Below are 25,539 nucleotides of genomic sequence, written 5' to 3' on the forward strand. Positions count from 1 at the left end.
TATATATCGTCCTGCGGTGATCCTGCACCGAGTGCGCGACGAAGGATATTTTTCACTGACCGATTTATAACCATCGTCGACCGTCGAACTGACGTAATCGAACTCGTCGTAATCGTTATTTTTTAAAAATATGTTTTTCGTACCAAGACGCATATAACTATATACGTTGATCGTGCAGATATTTTTTATACACATCGAGTTGAAAAATAAATACCATATACCTACCTGCAAACATATAGTTTATTTACACTCTTTAAAAAATCTCGCAGCGCAATAATGACACGACATTAAACGAGTGCAGTCTCATCGATGCCACGACTAAAATAAATAAATACAACAACGCGTGATGACAAGCATGATATTGAATAATAATAATGAGTTTTATTATTGGAAATCATAATATTTTCGTTAAATCTTTTATCATAACGTCGTATAGTATAATATTATTACACACATGTAATATTGTAATATCATGAATGAGTAGAGTAATGTGCATTTGTGTGCCACCCTGCGGTTTATATATATATTATATTATATATCGCAGTCCACAATATTACACGCTTTATTAAAATATCGCGTTGTCGTATATGCGTACACGCACAAGCACGCGCAAACCCCTCCTCGTTCGGAACACGCGTGCATTTATATAATAATAATAATAATAATAATAATAATACCTACGTTTCTCGTTTTGTGTGCTCGCACAGTGTGGAAAAGGTTTTAAGCGCCCTCGAATCCGGTGACTACGCGACGTTATTATTATCAAAAGACGACCGGTGGAAGGACGCGCGTATCGCACGTGCCGACGTCGTCCTACGACGGTAGAAAATAATAATAATAATAATAGCAGTAGGAATATTTGTGCGCGACGGCGTTATTTATTTACACGAAGGTATTGTATATGTATGAAAGTTGAATAATAACGTAAAAACGACTTAATGGATTTCCACTAAAAAAAAAAAAAACCATACTTACACTATATGTAGAATAGTATAATAATATAATAAAAGCGCCCGGTAAGAATACGTAAAAAGCGTGGACAGACTTTTTTAATTTGAAGAAAAAAAGCCAGGAAACACACGGCCTTCGATCGGGCTACCGTTTTTGGTCATATACGCACCAATAAATCCGATGGGCGTTGCGTCAAATCGGAAAAGTTCTCAGCGCCATTAATTATCATCACCCTTCATACGAACTTTCATATGTTCTCGTTTTTCTTTCGTGAAATAATACGATATGAGAACGAGCTGTCTACTCTAACCAGTAACCAGGTCCACGCGGAGAGGAAAGACTTACCTACCGTTTGATCGCTGAAACGTTCGTCAACAATCGAGTAAGAAAAATGTCATTGAAAAATCGATTAAATATTGTTGGTTTTGAAATGTATGTATGAAGTATAAAATTGTATAAACATATTTTTATTTTCAGAAAAGAATTTAACCTGGGTAAATGGTTTTAGTTCATCAATTTATTGATAAAAAAAAAATATTACTAGTTGAAAAATTGACTATAGCGAACTTATAGCGAACGAATATCTATCACCTCCAATAAAGCGAATGAAATACGCGTAATGTCGATATTTGGGTCAGCACTCGGCACGAACAATAATCCTAAACGAAAAGCTATTATAACGCGATCGGTGTATTCGAAAGTACGCGATCTATATATTTCGCTACTCGTGTTGTAATACGACAATTCGACTTAACTGCATTTCCGGTTTATATACGGCCATCGCCATCGCCTCGTCACACGATTAATATATTTTATTTCCCGATGACAACAATAACACGTAATATAATATACAACACGCTGGGAAAGTGGCGCACACATACACACGTTTATTAATATATTATAATGTTATTTATTAAATACATTAAACATGTACGGAGATAGACAGATAGAGACAGATGTATAACGACAGTTGGATAGAGAATGAGTTAGAGTATATACTAGAATATATTATCGTACATATTTTATATAAATAAAAACAAGACATTTCGCGTACACGAGACACAAATCGGGAGCGCGTACAAAAATAGGGGAACGTTTGGCAACCGAATCGGCATTGGACCTATCTATGTTACATAATATTATGATATAGGAACGAAAATAGTTATTATATTTCGACAAAACGTCACGCGGGTACATCTATTCAGTATATAATATAATGTATGTTTGTGGGGGATATTTTTAAGCAATATCAAACGTTATTTTTTTAGCGTAAAAAATAAATAATTTTTCTTTATTTTTAGAATTTTATACGCGGATCGTAACATAATATATCAACAATGCAATAATAATCGTTTAAAAAAATACTTATATGGGTAGAATAATTTTACATTAATCGCAAATCTTGGCGGAGGACGAGTATGTTTATGGTATCACCCTGTCGACATAAAATAATGAATTCACGTATAAAATAACGGTTTTAAAACAATATCAAAATGAAAAATACAATTTAGTTGGCCAATATATTGGCGATTACAAGTCGTTACACACACGTTAACATAATATATTTTACCCGTCCAAAGTATAGCAACATAAAATATAATAATAATAATAATACAAATAATATTACAACAATGTTTTAAAAATTAAAATAAATAAATAAATAAATAATAATACGATTTTGATGCAAGTACGCAAAATCTTTTCGGGAAGTACGCTTAGATAACATATTATTTTATATCAAATACATGTATATATATATATATATAGGTGTATAATATATTTCAATTGATTACGAATTATAAAATTTCGAAAAGGAAACAAATTCTGGCACGGAACAAGGATTAAAAATTGAAGGAGGGCCATTTTATTAGAAGGGAATGTGTATACTTATTATATTTTATAGCTAATAATTAATATGTATATATAATATGTTAATAGTGTAATATAAAACGAAATAATTTCATAATGGTAAATAACTTCTCATAGGATTTTTTTTTTTTTTTGAATGGGGGAAGTTATACCTATTTCTAATTCCTACAAAACATGGCCCTCACTTATAGTATCTGCAATAATTATTTTATTATTCCAGTGTAATGTTGTTGGTGTCCTGGCGAGAGTTTACCTTACAATGAGTAAATAATATTGTTTGCGATCAGATCAGTTAAAAACGGAACGGAACATTAAATTTGACACAGGTACCAATTTATTTGGAAATTACTTAAATATAAAGTTTGGCTTACATTTTTTCCCTTTGAATTCCGCGTACAAAACAAAATCTACAAATCCTATATATTATCATGATCTCTTCATAAAATACTATACAATCAGTCTCGTTCCACTTGCAAAAAGGGTAAAAGCACGAAAATATTTTCAGTCTCGACGCAATTCAATGAGCTCGACAATTCATTACGTTTTTATTGTCCACGTGGGAGCGGCGCGGTGCGATCCTCTCGGAATTCAGACGTCCGTGGCAGGTCTCGCCGAGAGCGTTTCAGATTGAGTGCTATTCAACACGGCCTCGATAGAAAAATGTCCGGACAAACTAAACAGGCGCTAGTTGAATTACTTTTACATACACATATATTTAGTATTCAAACGCGACTTGAGCGTAAATCGATAAAAAATATTAGGCCTTCGCGTTGTCGCATATAAAAACTCCGTCCGCAGAATCTATGTAGTAGTAACTTCGAATAATAATTGGTGTATACTTTATCATAATAATATAATATAACATGAGATCAGGTTCGATTTAATAAATATGATTATTTGTATATGTTTTCGTAAACACTCTGGGACGTAGGAAACACACACGCACACGAACGACATATAGTTCAATTCACGCATAGACTTGTAATGATTATCTGTAATAATGTAATCATAGTATGTATATATATATATATTATAATATTTATCAATAGAAAATAATGTTTAAATTAATATATATATATATAATATTATATTTTAAAAAGAATGGTTTAAAAAAGGAATGACTCCGTTTATCGAAGACTATAATATATTATATATCATTATATATGCGTATGGGTATATGTATAACGACGTCATAGTGCAGGATATAAAAAACGTTCGCTTCAATGGCGGTGACTATTATATTATAGGGATGATACTACAAGGACGATCGCCGTACCTGTATATATAATACGTTTGACCAACGGATTCGATTGGACGACATAATATATTATATGCCTACCTACTATTAATAGTACTAGTATAGTATACGGTGTGCTAAACAGGTGGGTTGACGAATGTCGGTAGCGTAACGTCTGAGGAAGATCTCGGGGAACAGTCACTAGAGGGAGCGGGAAACTCCTACCTATAATTAATGGTATGCAAAAAAAAAATATACAAATACAAGTATATAGACTTAATTATCGTTGTCCGTCGTCAGCCGTCGTGCGTCCGTCAGGGATGGAGGCGCGTTAAAAAAGTTTTGCACCCGAAAACCAGAAACCCGGAATTCGCGAGACACCGGAAGTGAGTTGTAGGCGCAGGCCGTGGTGTATATATACTTATAGCGGCCACTACACGCGCTTAGACACGGCGCTAAGCGTGCGGCGGCGCCTGCCCGTCGTTGGCCTTGCCGGCGGCGAGAAAGACGGGTTTTTTGAATATCTGGGGCTTGGCCTTGAGCGGCGGCTTGGTCGACTTGGGCGGCAGTTCGGGCTTGTCGCCGCCGTTGGCCAGCTGCGGCACCGCGGGCACCGGTTTGCTGTACTTCTTCAACGTGCACTGGTTCTGTTTGGCGAAACGCTCGGCGGCCGTGCCCATGTCCGGGCTGTCGGGTTCTTGGGTGGCGACCGCCGCGGCGCCCGCGTCCTGTGGCGCTGACACTCCGCCGGAAGTCCTGGCCGGAAGGTCCATGACCAGGTCCGGGGCGCCGCCGGGAACCTTCATGTCCGCGGCGGCGGCGCAGTGGTGCTGTTGTTGGAGCTGGTGTCGGACGGCGGGCATCGGCTTCCGGTCGATGGACCCCTGCGAGTCGGCCCGCTTCCGCCACAGCTGGATCTTGTGGTCGAACGAGTCGTCGCCCAAGCTCAAGCTCTTCGCGTGAGTTTTGGCCCGCGAACCGTCTTCGTCACCGCCGGCGGCACTGACGCCGCAGCAGTCGGCCGACTTTGACCGGTTGTGGTGTTCGCGGGCGGCTACCGGTGGCGGCGACGACGTCGAGTACGTCTTGTCTCCGCGCCTTCGCCGCCCGTCCGCGATCGACGGCGGATGCCTGTACGCGGTCCTCGTCACGCCGTCGTGCAGCGGCGACTGTTCGTCCACCGCCGAGTCCTTCCCCGAGTCCAAGCTGTCCGTGCTGCCCATCTGCAAAACGTCACACGCACACGCCCGCCCACGCCTGTTAGTGTTTGAGTCATCACGACAACGCTACACAGTTATAATATTAAAAATAATAATAACACGAGCCGAGAGGCCGCATGGCCGTTAAAAGCCTACCATATTGCTACTATTACCACATACTTATAAAGTAATAATAATAAATAATAGAAATAGAATAAAAAACAAAACACTATAATAAACGCATTCCAAAACACCGGTAAGCCAGTAACATTCCACCGGACGGTATATAGTCTATACATAATAACAACTACAATTCATAGCGGATATATGTCTGAGAAAATGTGTTTAATATCTAAAATGTCGATTTTAAATTTACGCCTGTACCATTGATTTAAATAATAAGTCATAAATAGCTGAGAATTTACGTGTTAAGCTATTTTAAATTTACATTTTTTTTTATTATAACACAAGTAAATATTATCTTTTGAACAAAAATAAAATTATCTATAAAGAATTAAATGGTACTGAAAATTCAAAATCATATTATAGCTAGAACATAGTGTATAATAATTGTCTTAATTAAAATATATTAGCGTGTACATAAAATTCAGACAAACTTACCTAAACATCCAAAAAAGCAAAACATGCAAAATGATTTGAACATTTAACTAAAATAAAAAGCCACGTCTTATAAGTTACGATAAATGCAGGATAATAATAAATTTAAAACCGTAATGCGTGCTACGCGTGTACAGTTCGAAAACTTTTATTCTGCGACGGAATACAGCAGAAACAATTTGCAGCGACAATAAGCGCCTAACGGTTAAGCGCACTAAAGTCATCATGACATGACGTGTGAAGTATACAATTGTTATGCTCACATTTCTCTTTATCTCTAATACTTCAGTAATTCAAAACTTGATTTTTCTGAATTTTTTAGTATTTAAATAGCACCACAGGGCACTTCTTATATGGAACCTAAATCTAAAGTGCTTAAAAATATATGGTCCGTTGGTAAATTACAAAAATGTCTACCAACAGATTTTGAATAACTGCAGTATTAAAGAAAAGGTGAATAATAGTAAATCGGTGAATCACTATTATGTACTATTATAATATTACACTCGTAAGCTACACATCATACGGTATTTATAGACATAACGGACGGCAACATAAAAAGTATCGGCACTCGATAAAACGCCTCCGGCCGAGCTCAATATTACGGTACAAAGGGGCTCAACAATATAGTATAATATTATATGATATAGGCACGCCGACAAATCGCATAGGTTTAGAGAGAGAGAGAGACAATACCGCGGTCGTGCAAAAGCAGATGCCTCGTGCAACGAGTGTATAAAATATTGATGTCGTCTTACACACGGAGGATTATTATTAATATCCATATTTTGTCGAACGTATCGGCGGCAGGTAGGTATATAATATAATATCACGTACATGAAACGGAGGAACGCGCCTATATACACGTCGTATTATTGTACTACATTATTCGTGGGTAGTGATTAAACGGCGCATTGTTGCGCGATCCTGACGTTAATCTGTTAGCTCCGCGATGGCGATAGAAACCTTGTAAATCATTTCCGGAATTAAGATCTACTGTGCGACGGCGGCGGCGGCGGCATGGTAACAATATAACGGTAATCAGTTTACTTCGCGCTATCGTTGAATGGGTGCAGCCCGTGGCTTTATAACGATTATTCATGTAGCTCTATGCTTATTCGGATGGCGCGGTGCAGCTGTAATTTCAGTCTTGCGGGTGTTTAAAAATTAAGCCATTTTTTTATTTTATTTTGATTTCAATCGCAAGATGCTTAGATGCGTATCTTTTCAAAGATCATCACTGTGAAATAACGGAAACTCTGCGTGCATAATATTTCAACGTTTCCTGAAACACATCGAGACGTCTTGGGTACGCGTATTCGGGGGAACAGGAGCATAAAAACATAAAAAAATGTATTATGTTGATTGTCGATAACGCGGTACTTATTCGGTCGTAGTAAATTAACCGTATAAGATACTTATAATATGTACGACGGCAAATGACGGGGTACAGTTATTTTAGTTCTAATTATGTGTTGCAGCACTGCAGTAGTCGATCCTAATCGGAGTTTAGACGTCCTGGCTGCAGTTGCAAATTGACAGCGTGACCTGACACCACCACCGCCGCGACCTCATGTTTATTATTTAGCGTGCGATTCGAATGTATCAGATTCTCAAGAGACATCGTAACGAAAGAAACTTTTGACAACATAATGCATAAATCATCGATAAGATTGCTAACAGTTATAATTTCTGATGTATGCAACTATACGGTGTGCGTATAATATGTGCGAGTTGATTCACTAAGCATCCGCCTCCATTTTTCTCATTTAGTAAAGGTCATTCAAAATCTGACTTTAAAAATCGTCGAGTACATTATTTCATAAACAGAACATGTTTTCTAGAACTAAGTTCGTTGTATACCATTTAGGGATTGCGTGTTATATTGTGATGATACAGACTTGTTTTCTTTTTTTCAAATAAGACCTACCATAAATAATAACGGATAATTAAAAAAAAAAAAAATACGAGTAGTCTTCGAATTATTTAAATTAGTGTAAGTTCTAAGAATAATAAGTTCGTGTAGAGCTAGATTAAATTAAGTAGTGGTTATTTTTTAATTATATAGTATTTAAAATCGCTGGAAATTAGAATGAACCAAAAGTAATTATTTTTTTAGCAAGAATATCGCGTATGATAATTAAAAGTCATTTTGATATAATATACTATAAATATACATCCAGCCATAGTATTATTAAAACATTAATATTTTATCTGTTATTATAGAATATTTAACTAGACTAATATTATACATTATATTTTATATTGTATTTAAGTTTATTACCAAGAAATGATTATCTCTGATAAATTTATTTAATAACTTGGAAACTAATTTTTAAAATTTTGGTTTAGATACTTAAAGTGTTCAAAAGTCTTTTGTTTAACCATTTACATTGAAAAAGATTGGTTCTCATTAAAAAAAAAAAACAAGCATAATAATCCTTAAATAGTATAAAAAATCTGAACAATTGAAAATATGATCTTTAACCTAACCCAAAAACTAAAAAAAAATCAAATTTTAAATAAATTCATTATTAAATTAAAATATGTGAGTGATTAAGATACTTGGTGAATCACCTAATGTATTTAGGTATTTTTTCGCTGTACGTTTACTATTTCTGTGGGTACCCAAACGAGTATTGTACACTATATTATAATATGATGACGTTTGGCACTGCAACTAGTGAGACGGCAATTGTTTGATTTTCTTCAACTGTGTATTTCTGTTAAATTGTAAATATTTTTTTTTTTTTTTTTTGCTATACCTATATTATGTTGAATGTACCCGGATTATATCCGAGAATAATCAAGAAATCGTTTCTGCAATTTTTTCAACCTGCAGATTACCCATCGGAAACTCGAGTTTTTCAGACTGATCCGAGCAAACGATTATGTAGGATCGTTTCATCTTCTTTTTCTTATTATTATTGTTATTATTTTTTTTTTTACAACCGCATACGTCATCGTGCAGTTGGTGTTTATCGCGGTTACGTGTCTTTCATCATAAACCATTGCGCGCGAAAGTAAATGCATCAAACACGATTTTTACCGAGCGATTGAATCACGTGGATCACGATTAATCCCATTTAGATACGTTATAAATTGAGATTGCGGTTGCATCGTTCTTGTCGATCTGCACTCGGCTGTATGGTCCGAGCAATATTATAGCGGTCAACGTTCGATGTTATCTCTCTAGACGTAAACCGTGCACTCGGATGCACTTTTCTAGTTCATTTACCGTGCACGTACATGAAACACAACAATGCCGTGTGTTTACACGTTCAAGCAAAATACAACCGTCGACCAAAGCATAAGCACTATATAATGTTATAGTGAATAATAAGGAACCGAAATATTTATTATAAAATACAGATCGTTTAATAGTAATAAAAAAAAATATATGTTTACAAATAATATAAATGTATATATACCACCTATGTATATTCTAAAATATATATTTTTCGTAAAATTTTACACGCGATTTACAAAATGTGTTGCGTAAAACAATGATAATAAAAAAATATTTTTTTATATATAAATCTAAAAAGTCCACAGAACATTAAAATGTTGGAACACGACTTACTCCTGTGACTATATACTGAGATAATATTCTACGATTTAATTATATCTATATCGTAATTAACTATATAACACTGTTGAAATCATATTTAATTATATATATATATATTAAAAAAATCTATTGGTAAAAATAAATTAAAACTACTAGGTAATAATAAATAATAATAAAAATAAAAATAATAATAATACAGTAAAATTTGCGTTGGTAAAGTGTTTCGTTTTTATGAATAGTATATATATATATATATATAATGTACAAAAGTATCTGTTTTTTCAGTTAACGAATTGTAATGGGCTTAATTTATTTCCGGATTCTAAAAGCAGACTAGCAAGTGTGAGCGAGAAGCCTCACAGAAAATGCAAAGCTCGTGAGCAAGCGTTGTAGGATGAAAATAGTTTGAGAAAAAGTAATCAAATCGCAAAAATAAAGTTTGAAAATAGATTCCATGCTTAATAAAAAAATCAACGCTAAACAATACAACAGTAAGTACGGATAAGTGATAAAAATAATAACAACGTTCCCGGCTGGGATTTTCGTAGTAAAACACGCACACGCACACGCAAGACAATCGTAATAATTTATAGATAGGTACCTCTATGCGTAAACAAAACAAAACATCTACGTATACAATATGTTATCATTGTTTCACACAAGTATAGGTACATAAAATTAAAATTTATATGTACGGTATGCACACGAAGTCTACGATGATATTATATTATTATTATATAATTATTAACTACACGAAAAAAATACACAGGATGCGGAAGAAAAGAATTTCGAAAAAAATAATTTACGATTAAAAAAAATAATATAAATAAATAGTAAAAATAAAAATTATAATTAAATTCAAAAGAAAAAAACCATTTCAAACTACGATAACTCTATAAATAGAGTAAGAAAAAAAAATGTTGAAAAAACCGGCAGAACAAAACTTAAAATGCATTCGACTCAGACGGTGGTCTCAAGTACCTCGTGAGTGGGCGCGTCAGGCACAGCCCGGCGGTGTGGCGATGACGACGCTGAGTTCCTGCCCGCGGAGGGGGGCCCGGAGCCCGTAGAATTCGGTGGCCACGGCACGTCGGCCAGCGGCGGTGACGAGTAACCGGAGGCCGCGGACTCGGACAGCACCGAATCGTTAGAGCTGGACGTCCGTCGTCTGGTTGAATCGTCCGAGGACGTGATGGACTTGGCGCAAGGTTCGGCCACGGGTTTCTCGCGTTCTTCGTCCCTGTGCACAAACAAACAAGTTTTGGTAAACGTAGGTAAGTGCGATGTCGAGAACTTCGTCTGGCCAGTACAATATAGGCGATACTTTGGTTTAGAGTATGTTTAAATCGTATTAAATACTATGGGCAGTAAATAAAATAATAATAATAATCGCATCTGAAATGCACTTCGATACTACTTTGGCACTTCGAAAAGTCAGAAATCTGTCTCGGAACAATATTATGTAGATACCAGTCCGTTTGTTTGGGCCTGAACATACATGACATATTATATGATGATTTGTTAATTGCATCTCTCTCGTTATTGGTGCGTTTGAAACACGATTGGATTTTGCTAAGTATAGCTAAGTATAGTCGAAACGCGACATTATATAGTGACATCGATTTTAATTTTTTTTAAATATTAACAAATTTTTTGATCACACGTTATATAAAATAATATTATAATTAGTTATTGGGATAATTTATTAATTTACAAATATTAATGAATATAATTACTTATATTCACAGAGGAAATTTGAAATCATTATTTGAATTATATTATCAGGACGAGATGAATAAAAAACAAATATTATTGTGCCAATTTAAACTAACATTAGTTTGCTACAGTAGACCTTTATTCTCTAAGAGGCCCTCTGTTTTACATGATATTATTATTGATTGCCACAAATATTGAATTATCACGTTTACCTGATCTTGAGAAGAATATATTTGTCAGGTATAAGACCTTCTCGACCGTTGACACAACCGCGCCACCAATCTCCAGAAACTTGTGTATGAAGAGCAATAGTTTCACCCTTCTTGAAGCTTAATTCCCGTTCTGAACGAGCAACAAAATCATGCTGTGCTGTAGCTTCGAGACTTTCGCATTCTAAAATTAAAACACATACATTTTGAATAATACATGGCGATAATCTTACACAATATAATGATAAGTATAATATTATTAATTAATGCTCTTTTTAGAGAAAAAAACCATCATATAGGAGATTATATGTTTTATTTATGTTTGGCTTCACAGCCTTCACGCTAAAAAATATGTATTATTTTTTTTTTTTTTTTATATATACATGAGTTTGTCAGTTGTAGTTTAATGACTGGCACATTTATCCGTGGCGCTTGTATACAAAATAATATTTGTTTGATTATTTATGTTTAATGATTATGAACTGTATTCGTTCTGGACCGTAGCGTGTGTGACTGCGAGGAAACAGACTGGATTCATTGTTATAAAAACGATTTAAAACAGTTTTATCAGCCATTACCCAATAACAATAATATTGAATCTTAAGTGACGCACGACCAACTCAAAAATTAAGGTAGCCACTTTAATTATCCATAATATTATAATATTGTTTTCTTATAAGCTGTGTGTGACTCATCAAAAAATGTAATCTAATTTTAGTAAGTACAGAGAACTAATAAAAATACATGCGACCCTTAATTTCGATGTACAAATAAATTATTTGAATTTTATAAATAGTATTGAATTATCATATTATCCTTTAGTAGTACAGAAAATAAAAAATAAAACAGTCAGGATATTACACAGACTGGATGTTGGACATTTGTTTTGCTTCGGTTATCTTGTCCAGAACTAGTTTTCAACAACACTTTAATGCATTACATTATATTTATCGTAATTTTAAAACAAGGATAAATAGCTATAGCAGTTGATAACAATTTTTGAACGAATAACAGTGTTGAGTAAAATAATCAATGAACATATACAAATTTAAATATTGATGACCTTCAAAAAAACATAATTAATGATCTACAATTTTTATTATAAATGTATTACACGAATGATCGTATTATTATTATTATTATTTATAAACTATTATGATTAATTAGTCAAAAATCGACTGAAATGAAAAAAATATGTTTGTGAAATTAAAAAACTATAATATGATGGGCAATATTTCTTAAAAAATAAAAATCATGGTGGTTCTTGAATTTAAGAGTATTATAATGATATACGATGGTCCATATGATAAAAGTATAATATTCTTAAAACGAGTACAATAACATATAAATGACCTTGTCGCTTTGTAATAACATTTTTAAAGTTTGAGCTTGGTAACTGAATTTCAAATTGTATAATAAAAATATTCGAAGAAAAAAGTTTATAAATAATATAATATAGCTACTATAATAAATAGTAAAATGAGTCGTTTGAAAACTTAAAAAAAAAATGTAAATTATACAATTAACAATATTAAATAACTGATAATACCTAACAAGTAACAATAATATAAGAAAATAATATTTAAAAAAAAACTATACAAAAATATAAAGAAAACATGATGAATGATAATATTTAAACGTCTCGTCTCATCAGTAATTACTTAGAATATCAATAATAAATCATAATCTTAAATTAGTCATAAACACGAAAAAGGTTTTTTATCTATTACAATATATATTTCGAGTGATTACCAAGTACCAGCGTGATTTGAATGACTTGACTTTAATGATGTTACCCAATTAAATTTAAAATATAATGCCACCACAAGTCGTGACTTATATTTTCAAATCATTTACGTCAAGTCCGACACCAAATCGCTATGCTTCGTTAGTTTTCGTATTTTATAGAATGTTATTTGATCTCATTATATTCGGTTTCGCTCCGTTGGAATCAATAAGACACGTTTTTGTTGTGCTTTGTTTTTTTTTTCAATTGTTTTCTTCGACTAACAATGAGTTTTATACCTAAACCGCTACGTACCGTCTTCTGATGGGTAAACCTCAGAGTCGATGTCCTCTTGGGCATGGTCAGAAGGTGAATCGCCCACGTCCACGTCATCAGGCTCGCGGGATATGTACTTTTCGTACACGAGCCCGCCAATATCCGACAGCGACGGGAATATGTCTTCGTGGAATAGAATAATATTTTTTATGAGATCGTTGACCAGGTTCTGGTACTGAACTTGGTCTTTTTCTTCGGGAACCGGCACTAATGTCGGACCAAAACAAATAGCCAGATTGTAAACATCCATCATATTTTCGTCGCTGAACTCGGACAAACTAAAATAAAACGCAATTGTTTAATCAAATACCACCTGTACAACTACAGTCGTAAAAACTTACTGGTTTAGGAACGCAAACAAATATCTCAACATGACAACCACTTGATTTGGAAAGCTTTGAACAAGTTCTTTAATCTTCAACACAAATTTATGGCGTGACTCGAGTTCTAAAAAATATCAAGAACTTTATATAAAAAAAATAACTTAAACACTTGACAACAAGCTAATTATGCGATATACGCAAAAACAACGCTATAAAAGTAATCTTGAAACTATATTGTTCATACAAAGTACAATAATTGTTAATAGTTAAAAAATTTATAATTTTACAGTTAATAATTATTTATTTAAGTATTGAAAAAATACGTTCTATGATATTATTTTGTCAATAACTATACCGCGCATTATATAATAAAGTAATATTAATCTACCCGTTAAACAAATTTATACTATGCATATTAAGTTAAATAAATCGAAAAATATTATTCTATTTTAAATATAGTTAAACTATTGATTTAATCTTTCATTTAATTATTATTATATAATATGTTTATAAATTATTATTATATTACTCGTATATATCAAATATAATATTGTTCCAAAAATGTATTTCATGAAAAAATGGATAAGTATATTATTTCAAACGACATACCAAGTCAATATACCTAAATGTAACTTTAGTACACCACGTATTTTATGTTTTGACGTAAATAAAATGAACAGTTTACCTAATTTATATAAACGTTGCGCGTATTTATTAGATTAATAGATTTGAAAGCTATTTCAAATCATATAATGCATTTAAATAAACATTTTTTTCAATTCTTAAATAAAAATAATTAATTGCATATTCTAAAAAAAAAAAAACTATGCTTACGGGCAAGCTCCATAAATTGATCAAAATAGATAATCGGGAACAGCGGTTCTCGCAGTTCACGTAAGTATAATTTCAACACTCCAGCGACGGAATTTATGTCAGAAGCGTCTGTCATGTCAGCAAGTGGATCTTCGCCCCTTTCGAACGCGTCTTTAAAATTGTTAATTTCCACTTGCGAGCCAGACACTCTAAAGATCCCTTGATGGTGAAGTCCTGTGTGAAAATTATCGGATTAACAATGAAAACTGTGATAAATATAATATTACTAATCTTACCGTATAAGTTTATCACTCGAATACAGCTCTTAATGACCAGTGGTATCTCTTGGTTTGTCGCATCCAAATATTCTTCCAGAGATCCACCGAACAATTTCGGTTGGCCGTTCATCTGTAACCTACCAATCCTTTTCCTGCGGACAATCGGTTTGTGTAATGGACGCTGAGGAGTCAGTTTAGCGGGCGTCAAATCGACGTTGCCATTTTGGGGACGCTTGCAACATATGGATGTTAACGTTTCGTTTATGTGCTGTTGTTTGGCATCTAGACGTACGATTCGACTCGTTCTCATGAGATAATCGCGTAATTTCTATAACAAAGAACAAAGGGGAAACGTAAAAAATATTCCGCATGTGTGCAGCATTAAAAATAAATGTAATGAATAATTATTTAAAGATGTCTTGACGGAAAATAAATATAAAGTGTGATATATATAGTATATTTATAATACACGCGTTATTTATTTATTTTATTCACATATGCATTATTTATACTATTAGAGTAAAATCTTACTCTTTAAAGTTTTCAGTTGTATAATGACATTATAGGTAGGTACTCACGGTTAGATAAAATTCTTCAGTCTCGTGTTTGTCTGCTCGCAGCTTAATACTAATGGTTTCTGGTGGTTTGCTTGTCGGAATTGCCTTTTCGCCGAAATAATTGCTACAGTCGTAATCGTTCGCAGTAAGCATCTCCAAAAGAGTTTTTTCAGCCGTAGCCAGTGTTTTCCACACCTCGTCGGACTCCGTGTGCAGGCTCGTAACTCTTTGATTCAGCTGCTCCAACCTCGTTTCCATATCAGCGCAGAGCAATTTTTGCAATTCCGGTTCCGCATACTAAACAAGTGACAATGAGTAAGTAAGTAGAATATTAGCAACGTTTTAAAATACACAATAATCACCTCATCTTTTTGTCCTTGAAATTCAAATTTCTTAGGTATCATAAACGCGGTGTGGTTAAATTCTAAAAATCGTTGTTTGTCCACACCGGAGTCCATAGCTGAGACAATAAGATTAGTAGCGTCTAGGCCAGCTTGCATGGAATGAATACGGCCTTCTTCTGCCGATGTCTGCATCTTTAAAGCTTTCGTCACGCAGTGGTGAAATCCAAAATCCATGCAATCCATTAGATCGGATAAGTCATCGACAAAGTATTTGTGCACTGTACTGTTGGTTGCTTCCAGACACAGAATGTACTCGTTGCGTGCTTTCAATGCTTTTAATTTAGCATCAAAGTATTTGTTCTTTCTCTAAAATACAAATAAATTTTATAACGTTTAAAATATGATTAAAATACAAATAAATAAAAATATATTACTTTTTGAACTTCTTTTCCAATAAGTCTGACTTTTTTCGACTTGTCTAGTTTTTCTTTAGGAACTGCCTGTTCGATTTTCAGTCTTTGATTTTCGGCCACTTTAAGCTTCGCTTCTGCCTGTTTGGCTTCGGTCTGATACGACTGATACGTTTTCATGGTGGTATGCAGTTCGTGGAGAACCCGTAATATTTCCTCGTGGATTTCGTAACAAATCTCCCGACACTAATAGTTAAATCAATTGATAATAATTAGTTATAAGGCGACGATCTAGCAGAAACAATATTTTATTGATTTTCTATACTAACTCGTTTATATATCCTTTGCACATCTTCAGTGACCTGAGACAATCTGCTGACTAGATGAGTGGAATAAAGCTCACTAAGCGCTCCGTGATCTTTACTGAGATTTTTTGTTTGCAACACCAGTTGCTGCCAACACGAGTAGCTAGTAAACAACGACCACTGTTCTCTCCTAAGTACACACAAGGTTAACGATATTATATATGCAGGTTTTTTAAATACGAATATGAAACAAACTAATTTACATTCCTTCCTGCTAACGTTAAAACACGCAGGATACACACACACCTAAGCTAATGTGTTTTGTTATTGACGTGTATAGTTAGTAATACTAATTCCAAACTAAATAATAATTTTTATACACACAAACACTATCCCGTATATTTTACAGTAGGTACACGTATTAAATTATTTTCTACGTTCAAGTTATAATTTTCATTCCAATGCGGTGGGAGACGTATATTATATGATAGAACGCAAAAAGTATCAAGTGAAATTTAATAATTATAATTATTTAATTTAAAATATCCTGAGAAATTGTATTACAATAGATGTATAATAGTATAATGTAACGTTAATGATCACACAATATTTTAATTTTTAAATGTATAATTTATTTATCTTTTATGTAATTAAATTAAAAAAATTATAATCAACAGTTGAATGTTAATAGCATCCGTTTTCAATAAAATACCATCATATATATTTTATATTAAATGTATAAAACAATATTAACTTATTATGATCAACAATTTGTTGTTTGTAAATAATACACCCAAAATGTTGTAAAATATTTGAGAAATATTATTTAAATAAATATTATTGTGTAGGTACTTATCAACTACTTTTTTTAATACTTATATCATAAGGTATTATAATTAAATAATTATATCTATTTTTATTTTCAGGTAGACCATTGATTTTATTTTTTGGTAACAACTTATAATGAATTGTGGTTTCAAATATGTGGTTATGTGGTTATGTATAATCTCGAAATAGTAAATGTGATTGAAGTATATATATGAAAAAACGTGTAAAATTGAATTATTAAAATATAAATTATATACATATGTATATATAATATATATATATATAGCATTTAATTGAAACCAGGAATAATTTCGAATACTTATAGAGAGTTTTTAAATATTTTAATAAATGTTCAAAGTATTATTTAGCACCGTTTACATTTACATAAAATAAAACAATTTATTTTTATCGTATTAAAATTTTAAATAATTAAAAACATAATATAAATAAATTAGAAATAAATATGTTGGTAACATAGCACATATTATGTACGCGGATATTTCATCAATTTTCGTAACGTAAAAATACTTTTAAATTTATTAATATTTATATAATTTTTATATTTATTATTATATCTTTATAATTATTTTTGTTTATTTTCTTACTTTTGTTTTTGTTCTTTGTGGCGAAGTTGTAAACTTTTAGCTAACTTATCCAGGCTTTTGCTGTAGTCCATTTCTACCTCGGCCCGTCTTCTGAAATAATCTTGAAGTTCGGAAACTAAAGATACTTGTGCTTCCACTCGACTGTCTAGACATCGTAGATGTTCGTTAAGCTGGAGGCGAATATCTATAGGAGATAAAACATATTAAATTAATATTGGAACGCCTCGAACAAATCTCGAAAACAAAACAAAAAAAACAGCCAACGAAATAATTATTTTAGCAACCTACAACAAGTGATAATGATAATTGTATTATTATTTATGATTTTTCGTTTCAATGAACTCTGCACAAATAATATATGTATTGTGTGATTCTCCAGAATGAAAATCAAAATAAATAGCTATCTTACGTGGAGAAGACAAACGGATTCAAATATTTCTAACAATAGCCTGGAATATATACACATAAAACTGAAAAATAACATCAACAAAAACGTGGGCCACACAATGATCTTTTGACCTCCTACATCGTAAGATATACACCTAATGTAAATATAAATCAAGTATAAGTAATCTCGAAGTGAAATTTGGGATACAATTTCAGTTTCGAAATTTTACATAAATGAATAAGAAACAGGAGGTATTTTGATTTATTAATGCCGTGTACAAATAATAGTGACACAGTGTAATTAATTTAAACACGCCCATGAAAAAAAATAACATCATAGGCCATAGTTTTATTATTCACTTTAGAAATAATAATACTTTATCGTGTTCGTAAATTGAATAATATACAATATCGACGTCGGATGCTTAAATCATTAGATATCTAAATAACCTAACTGTATAGTACGATAAACGTATAGATTAGAATATAATTTTCCTGAAATATATTAACATATTATAGACACATAGTACATGGGTGTTAAAAAATATATCCTAATACAGTAAATCGTAAGACCACGCATGTTGTTATAATAGTCAAGGATAAATGAGAATTTCATTCATTACATTTTGTTTTCTTAAGATGAAAATGACAATACTAATCATATGTCCTAATATCGGTGGTTAGGTAGTATGTCCCGGACTAAATATGGCGGTGTCGTTCCGAATGTTCCGAGGTCACTGTATCTGCTCTTAAGCTAAAAATATATAGATTCAAAACCCATTAAATAAATGACATTTAAGACCATTTTGTTGCCGGCAAATATTAAGTTACCCTTCCTTGGATAAACACATTTCAGTATAACGAGAGTCGTGTTTGAATAGTGAGACCCCTGCGACGTTTCCGTCCTTTTGGCCGTTAGGGATGACAGTAGATCCTAAGTGAAGTTGTCACAGTTGATCCGACAATATTAACAAGCCCGACGGCGGTGTGCACCAAATAATGTATAAGAATCGAATTATTTTTAAAAATACTTTGTCGATAATCACGCGTAAAATCCGTATGTAGTCAATGATAAATATTTATTCATTCGTTTCACACGGAAAAACGCATATATTTATACAAAAGATTTAATGTATACAAAATCTATACGCGCGTGCAGTGTTTATGTTTTAAAATGTTGTCACTGATCCACAATAATGTACATCTCGTGTCGACGTGGGCGTACCACAAGGCACAAATGATGGAATATGCGTCGAAGTATCACGACTGGATTAGAAAACGTGTATATAGGTGTATAGAAATTGATAGTAACTCGAATGGTGAAAAAAAAGACACGGTTAAGTGCAAACAAATACGGTGACCGTACAATAATCGTAATAATAGTCTTGAGATTTCGTTGAATACGGTTTTTTTTACCTCAGACCGGATGACACGAGTTTGACATCGTCGAACAATTCCCCCTCCCCCGCAATTAGCCCGGTAGTCAGGTGCTTCGTGTAAGTTGATTTTGTAAGGCTTTAAATTTCTCCCCGTACTTTATGCACAATATATAATAATACATGATAAAAAAAAAAAAACATTCTAAAATTTAAAAGTGAACGTGTATCAACAATTAAGAACGATTTCAATACGCACCAAAAACCCGAATATATAATTACGAGCCAAACGGTAATTACATATTATATGTATATTGTATATTGTAAGTTGTAACTATAAATGATAACGGATAATGGTTTTCTCAAATATTGAAATACTGTTATATTATATACACGCGAACCATTGACTGTCCATTGTGTTCATTAAATACACGTGTCAAACGAATATCAACAACGTACAATGTAGTATTTAAACAAGCGGAAAATACACGTAACACGCATATTATAATATAATTATTATGACAATTATATGATAGGCTGTAGACATTATAATATATAATATCTGGTACATAGGTACTCGTATAATATAACCTGAGTGTTATTATTGATGATGTCATTAATTATTATTATTGATACAAATCGATAACTCGATGACGGTCAACCCGTCATTAATATCCAGTGCACGCAGTTTATTTATCGTAATAATAATGAACTTAAAATAAATTTAATTGCCCTAATATTAAACTAATACTATCGTACCTTGGTTAGTTTATAAAAGTATAACAGCCAAGTTTGGAAATTACAATTGTATCCCTGGTCCAGAAGTGTCTGTTCTTCTGTTAGAGGTCAAATATTCCTAGTTAACGTATTTCGTAAATGTTTACAAACTCGTTTAGATGGACTTGACCTACTTTTTTGATGCCCGAACTTGTAGATTGTAAAAATCATTGAAATCGCAGATGTTCAGGGTATATATTTTGATCGACTTTAAAATAATTCATAGATTTTACATACAATTTTTACAATAACAAATAATAATTAAATATAAAAAGTAACATAATATGAGCTACATAAAACTAAAAACAGAAAAATAAATAATATTTAACATCATATATGTATATTTGATAAAATCATATGTATGTATATTGATATATGCGACATGTTAGGGTTGAAGCTATTTTTACTGCAATAAATAATAATGTCGTAATTTTTATTTTAAAATAATTGAAGCCATTTCAAAACTCCCCCATATCCGTTTAGATAATTTTAAAATCTATTTTTACCATCCTTAAGTTCTCTCTAATATACACACTCTTATTTTTAGTATTCCAATTTTGCATTTTTTAACGTACACTTTTTTTCGGACATTTTTTTTATTTTTCTTAACTCCCCTATTTCGTTTTCCGAGTAACCCCATCCATTATATGGTTGTAAATATTTAGAGTATCCAGTACGGTCTCGTTGCAGACCCCCAATTGTTATAACTTTATAAGAGTCGAAAAAATAACTCTATACACAGATTCGCCGAGTTGTATGGGTATGCTAATAAATCAAATTCACGGTATTTTTTCGTTGTTAAGACGACAAAACAAAGGCACGACCTTGGGGTTCATCTTGCGCGCTTTTTCTCCGCCCACCGCCAAGAGCAAAACTATATAGTACATACATTATAATATCTACCGTTCAGTGATACGAGAGCGGTTTTCGTAGTACGTTGGCGTCGATCAGCACGCGGTTTAAAAATACGCCGGCGAAACGACGGTGGACGATTCCAATTTTTAAAAATAGAACACAACACGCCATATCATACAGCTCGTGCGGACATGTCGTAAATGCACCGTATGACATTCAAAAGCACTGCATACGTCATCGTTGGCCATGCACATTTCACCAGCGGTGCGTCGAACGAACATTACACAAACAACGTGATCGCGGGCGGTTCGATAATATTACTTCCGAATAGAGTACACATAGACCCCGTGTCGTTGGACGTCCCGCCAATCATTTATCGGTCTCATATTCGGGCCATTTGGAGACTCCCCGTTACGAACCGTATTTTATATAACAAATTATATACCGTGCTGTTTACCCACCAGCCAGTCAATAATAACGGTACACGCATTGTGTGGCAACACGGAAACACGACCAACGAATAGTAATAATAACAATATTTAATTTAGATGATATCGCGCGACGAAACGTCCGACCGTTGATTGTGATAAGGGCGACAGCACCAGGGGCGACCGTAGGAGCGAGAAGGGTGCGCGTTTGTTGGCTGCCAGCCCACCAACGGCTCGCCATCGTCAACATTTTCAAAGCAAAATTAGTACTCGCTGTAGTCGCACAACTTCCTCTGTACGCGTCAGAGTAGGTAGTGTACTCGATAAATACAAAGTGGCTATATTTAAATATTTAAATGACGCCGGCTGTGAAGGATTTCGAATGCAACGCACGGGCATGTCCATCGTCAGAAGAACATGTCAGCCGATAATAAAAATAAAATTGTCTAGCAGCCCGACTCGACCTGACAGTCACCTACTCTATGTATTCCGGTATCCGAAAAATGTAAATTGTTTGTGTTTTTTGATTTCCGAAGAGCGAATACGTTATACGATGTAACACAAATGTGTCGAATACTTGTGCGTCGAGTTTAAAGCGACACGTTGACTTTAATTGGATAATCGTGTTGTTAATTCATCAGTTTGTTACAAACATAAAAATTACTCAAGTTCACCTTCATTGACCCTTTGGAACGTAAAACGTTATATCATATGCTGCCTAGCTATTAAAATGAACACGTACAGAAAATCTACCGGGCTCTTTTCGTCAAAGAATACGGGTACAGGGTGGAGTCAAACGGCTATAATTAATCACCAATTCAAAAAACCTTGCCATGTTGAGGGGAAAAGAAGCAGCCCCTGTGCGTGTATATACTATATATCTAATGTTCTCCGGAGTAGAGAGAGAGAGAGAGAGAGAGAGAGAGAGAGACAAAGAAAACGAAAAAAGAGAAACGGAATCAATCAAAAACGCCAAAAGGGGAACGTCTATCGTCTATAGTCTCTGAACATGACTCATCAGTGGTTTTAAAAGGAAAATTATTATTGTACGCTTTTATAATTAAATGTAGTTGTCAAATTTTTTCGTGATAATATGCATCATCGCATTATATTATTAATAAGATACGGTAAACTATTAAAATATTCGACACGTCATTTATATAACATATGTTGGATGTCATCAAATATTTGACACGTAATTTTTATAACATTCGTAAAATTCTATGTGTATCATATAAATTTAGAACTGCAGTCATTTAAAAAAAAAAAATTTTAATATAAAAATTAAATTAAATATGGAAACATACGATAATTTCGTTGGACTAGATAGGCATAATATAGGTATATCTACTAGAAATAAATTACATTTAACATTTTGCTAAATCCTTTGTGCATAGTACAATATATAATATTATTTTATAACTTCCAATAATCAAAATATTATAATAACTAGGTACACGAGTGATCTTGTAAAAGGAAAAACGAGGGTAAAGTCTGACCTCGTTACTATGTACCGGAAATGTATAACAAGCGTGGAAAAATTCAACTTTTAAAATAATTATTCTAAGACAGGTAATATCTCAGTAACAAAAAAAAAAACGGTATTATTAATAATTATTATAATTACATGTTCGTATTGACGAAAACGAATAAAACACAACTATATATATAAATTAAACATTACTTTATGGTCTTGTACAAATATAATAATTGTATAAAAGTATTGTGATAGTTCTACCAATTTTTACCTTCCAATATAATTTAATTACGCTAACTAAACTTGGTGAATGTACCTAACATTAGATGGATATTCCAATAAAAACTTGCAGTTATCTAGGTATAGTGTAAATTTTACATATTTTGTAATATTTACATGGCATACATTAATTTATTATTTACAGTCAATACAAAATAGTTTTAATCAAACACAAACATGTATTTATAATTTAAAAAATAATATATACATCACTACATATTAGACTTAAAACTATGCTTTACTAAGTTATCATTTAAAATAATATTAACATTATAACGATAACCAATTAGTTAAAAACGCAAAATAAACAGAGACACATTTTTATGATTATTCAGTTTGTGGTAAAAAAGTTTGCAATATTTAACCACTTGGGCAGAAAATTAAATTGGTAACTTATAAAATAATATAAGTAATAATCCTATGATAAATAATATACATTGTTTATCTATACATGCAATGTATTATTAATTTCATAACAATGGTAGATACGTATAATCCATTATGTAGTAAAAATGAATTAACTTAATTATCTTTCATAAATTTGCAACTCATAAATAAGTGTTTTAAAATTGATTTCATTAAATATCAACACAAAAATATTGAGCGTTGAGAATTTAATTTAGTGTTTTTTTATACTTAATGAATAATTAATATTAATTTGATTTTATTGAATTTTGCTTATATATTATGATATACATACATATTTTAACAGAACGAGTTCCATTCCCGATAATCTCATTATAAAATAATTATTTTGAGTAAAAGCCAAAACAAATATACGTAATATTCTACTATTATCACATAGTTTTCACTGATAGGTAAATAATGTATAATATTATAAATATAATAACTAATAAGTAATTTTGATTAGAATTGCTATTATTGTTACAATGATAAAAGAAACCAATCGATAAACTTCACCATATTATTATACAAAATATTTTGCTAATAAAATTCACATTGATTTATATTTATTGTTACGTTTCCTTATTTTTAGCAGAGCTGGTTATTATAAACTACAGAAATATTATAAAAGCCCTTATTGACAGGGGTGTTCCCATAGGGTATACTACATATACGCCGTATACTCTCAAGATTTTTTTTCAATATTATGGGTAACTGCGTATACCCATAAATCCATAATACATGCGTATTTGATGATATAGTATACTCTCAAAAAAATTCATGGGAACACCACTGCTTATTGACAAAAAAAACCTTCAAATATTTTGACAACCGTCAACCCCGTACAGAACTGTTAATGACTTTGCACTATGTTAGGCACTCGGTACCCACGCTGTTATCATAACAATAATGATATGAATTCAAAAAAGTTTCAAGGTAATCCCATACTGACGTCAAAGCTGCGGGTGAAATAGCAGTGAAAAAATATTATAAATTGATTGTAAGCAATATTTAAAGACCTCTGACAAAAATAATGGATTTAAAATTAACTTACCTAATTATAATAGTCCACAGATAAATGATGATAGAATAAATAATAATATTAATAAGTCGTTTAAGTTTTTAAACAGGAAAATGTTAAATAAATAATATAATAATTAGTAGAAACTACAACCAGTAAACTCTAATCTCGTAATTTCTACGTGACAGCTGTAGACACAACATACTATTATGTTTTGATTTGGTACCTATAATCAAGCAAAGAGATTTCACTAACATAGTAAAAATATTAACGTAAACACAAGTAAATAATTTGTATTCTAGAATTAAGTCATTTTATTTATCAAGAGAGAGAAAATATAAATTAAAAATAAAAATCTCGTACAACTCTGCGATTAGGAGTTAAAGTATAGTACAGTATTCTATCCGCTACGATATTATAGCCAATTTAGTCACATAAATATTATATGAATCGTGTATAACAATTACCCATAGGTATAAACAAATTTTATTTCAATGCTTACGATAATAATTTTTTTTTTTTTTTTTTGAAATTACGTCATACTACTGCATTATAGTGTACCATCTGCCTCTCGTATAGGTGCGTTTAAATAAATGGCATTTAAAACGATTCTCCGTTGTATACCTTCTTGTATTCCAT

General features: G+C 32.5%; 1 protein-coding gene across 4 annotated transcripts in view; it reads right to left on the bottom strand.

Moving 5' to 3' along the window:
* Positions 1-361: 361 nt before the first annotated feature.
* The window catches only part of LOC132930068 (SLIT-ROBO Rho GTPase-activating protein 1-like), a 45,847-nt gene continuing 20,669 nt past the window's right edge, over positions 362-25,539 (bottom strand). For 3 of the 4 annotated variants that reach the window (XM_060995727.1, XM_060995728.1, XM_060995729.1), the window contains exons 2-13: positions 17,896-18,079; positions 16,487-16,652; positions 16,182-16,403; positions 15,766-16,113; positions 15,425-15,700; positions 14,865-15,174; positions 14,590-14,802; positions 13,774-13,879; positions 13,412-13,710; positions 11,374-11,554; positions 10,427-10,685; positions 362-5,343 (exon numbers count right to left, since the gene is read on the bottom strand). In XM_060995727.1, coding sequence (XP_060851710.1) covers positions 4,513-5,343; positions 10,427-10,685; positions 11,374-11,554; positions 13,412-13,710; positions 13,774-13,879; positions 14,590-14,802; positions 14,865-15,174; positions 15,425-15,700; positions 15,766-16,113; positions 16,182-16,403; positions 16,487-16,652; positions 17,896-18,079 — 3,395 coding nt within the window. In that variant the 3' untranslated portion in view covers positions 362-4,512. The remainder of the gene's footprint in view (positions 5,344-10,426; positions 10,686-11,373; positions 11,555-13,411; positions 13,711-13,773; positions 13,880-14,589; positions 14,803-14,864; positions 15,175-15,424; positions 15,701-15,765; positions 16,114-16,181; positions 16,404-16,486; positions 16,653-17,895; positions 18,080-25,539) is intronic. The other variant, XM_060995730.1, reaches the window with a different exon arrangement.

Source organism: Rhopalosiphum padi, chromosome 4 (assembly GCF_020882245.1).
Source record: "Rhopalosiphum padi isolate XX-2018 chromosome 4, ASM2088224v1, whole genome shotgun sequence".
Classification (NCBI taxonomy): domain Eukaryota; kingdom Metazoa; phylum Arthropoda; class Insecta; order Hemiptera; family Aphididae; genus Rhopalosiphum; species Rhopalosiphum padi.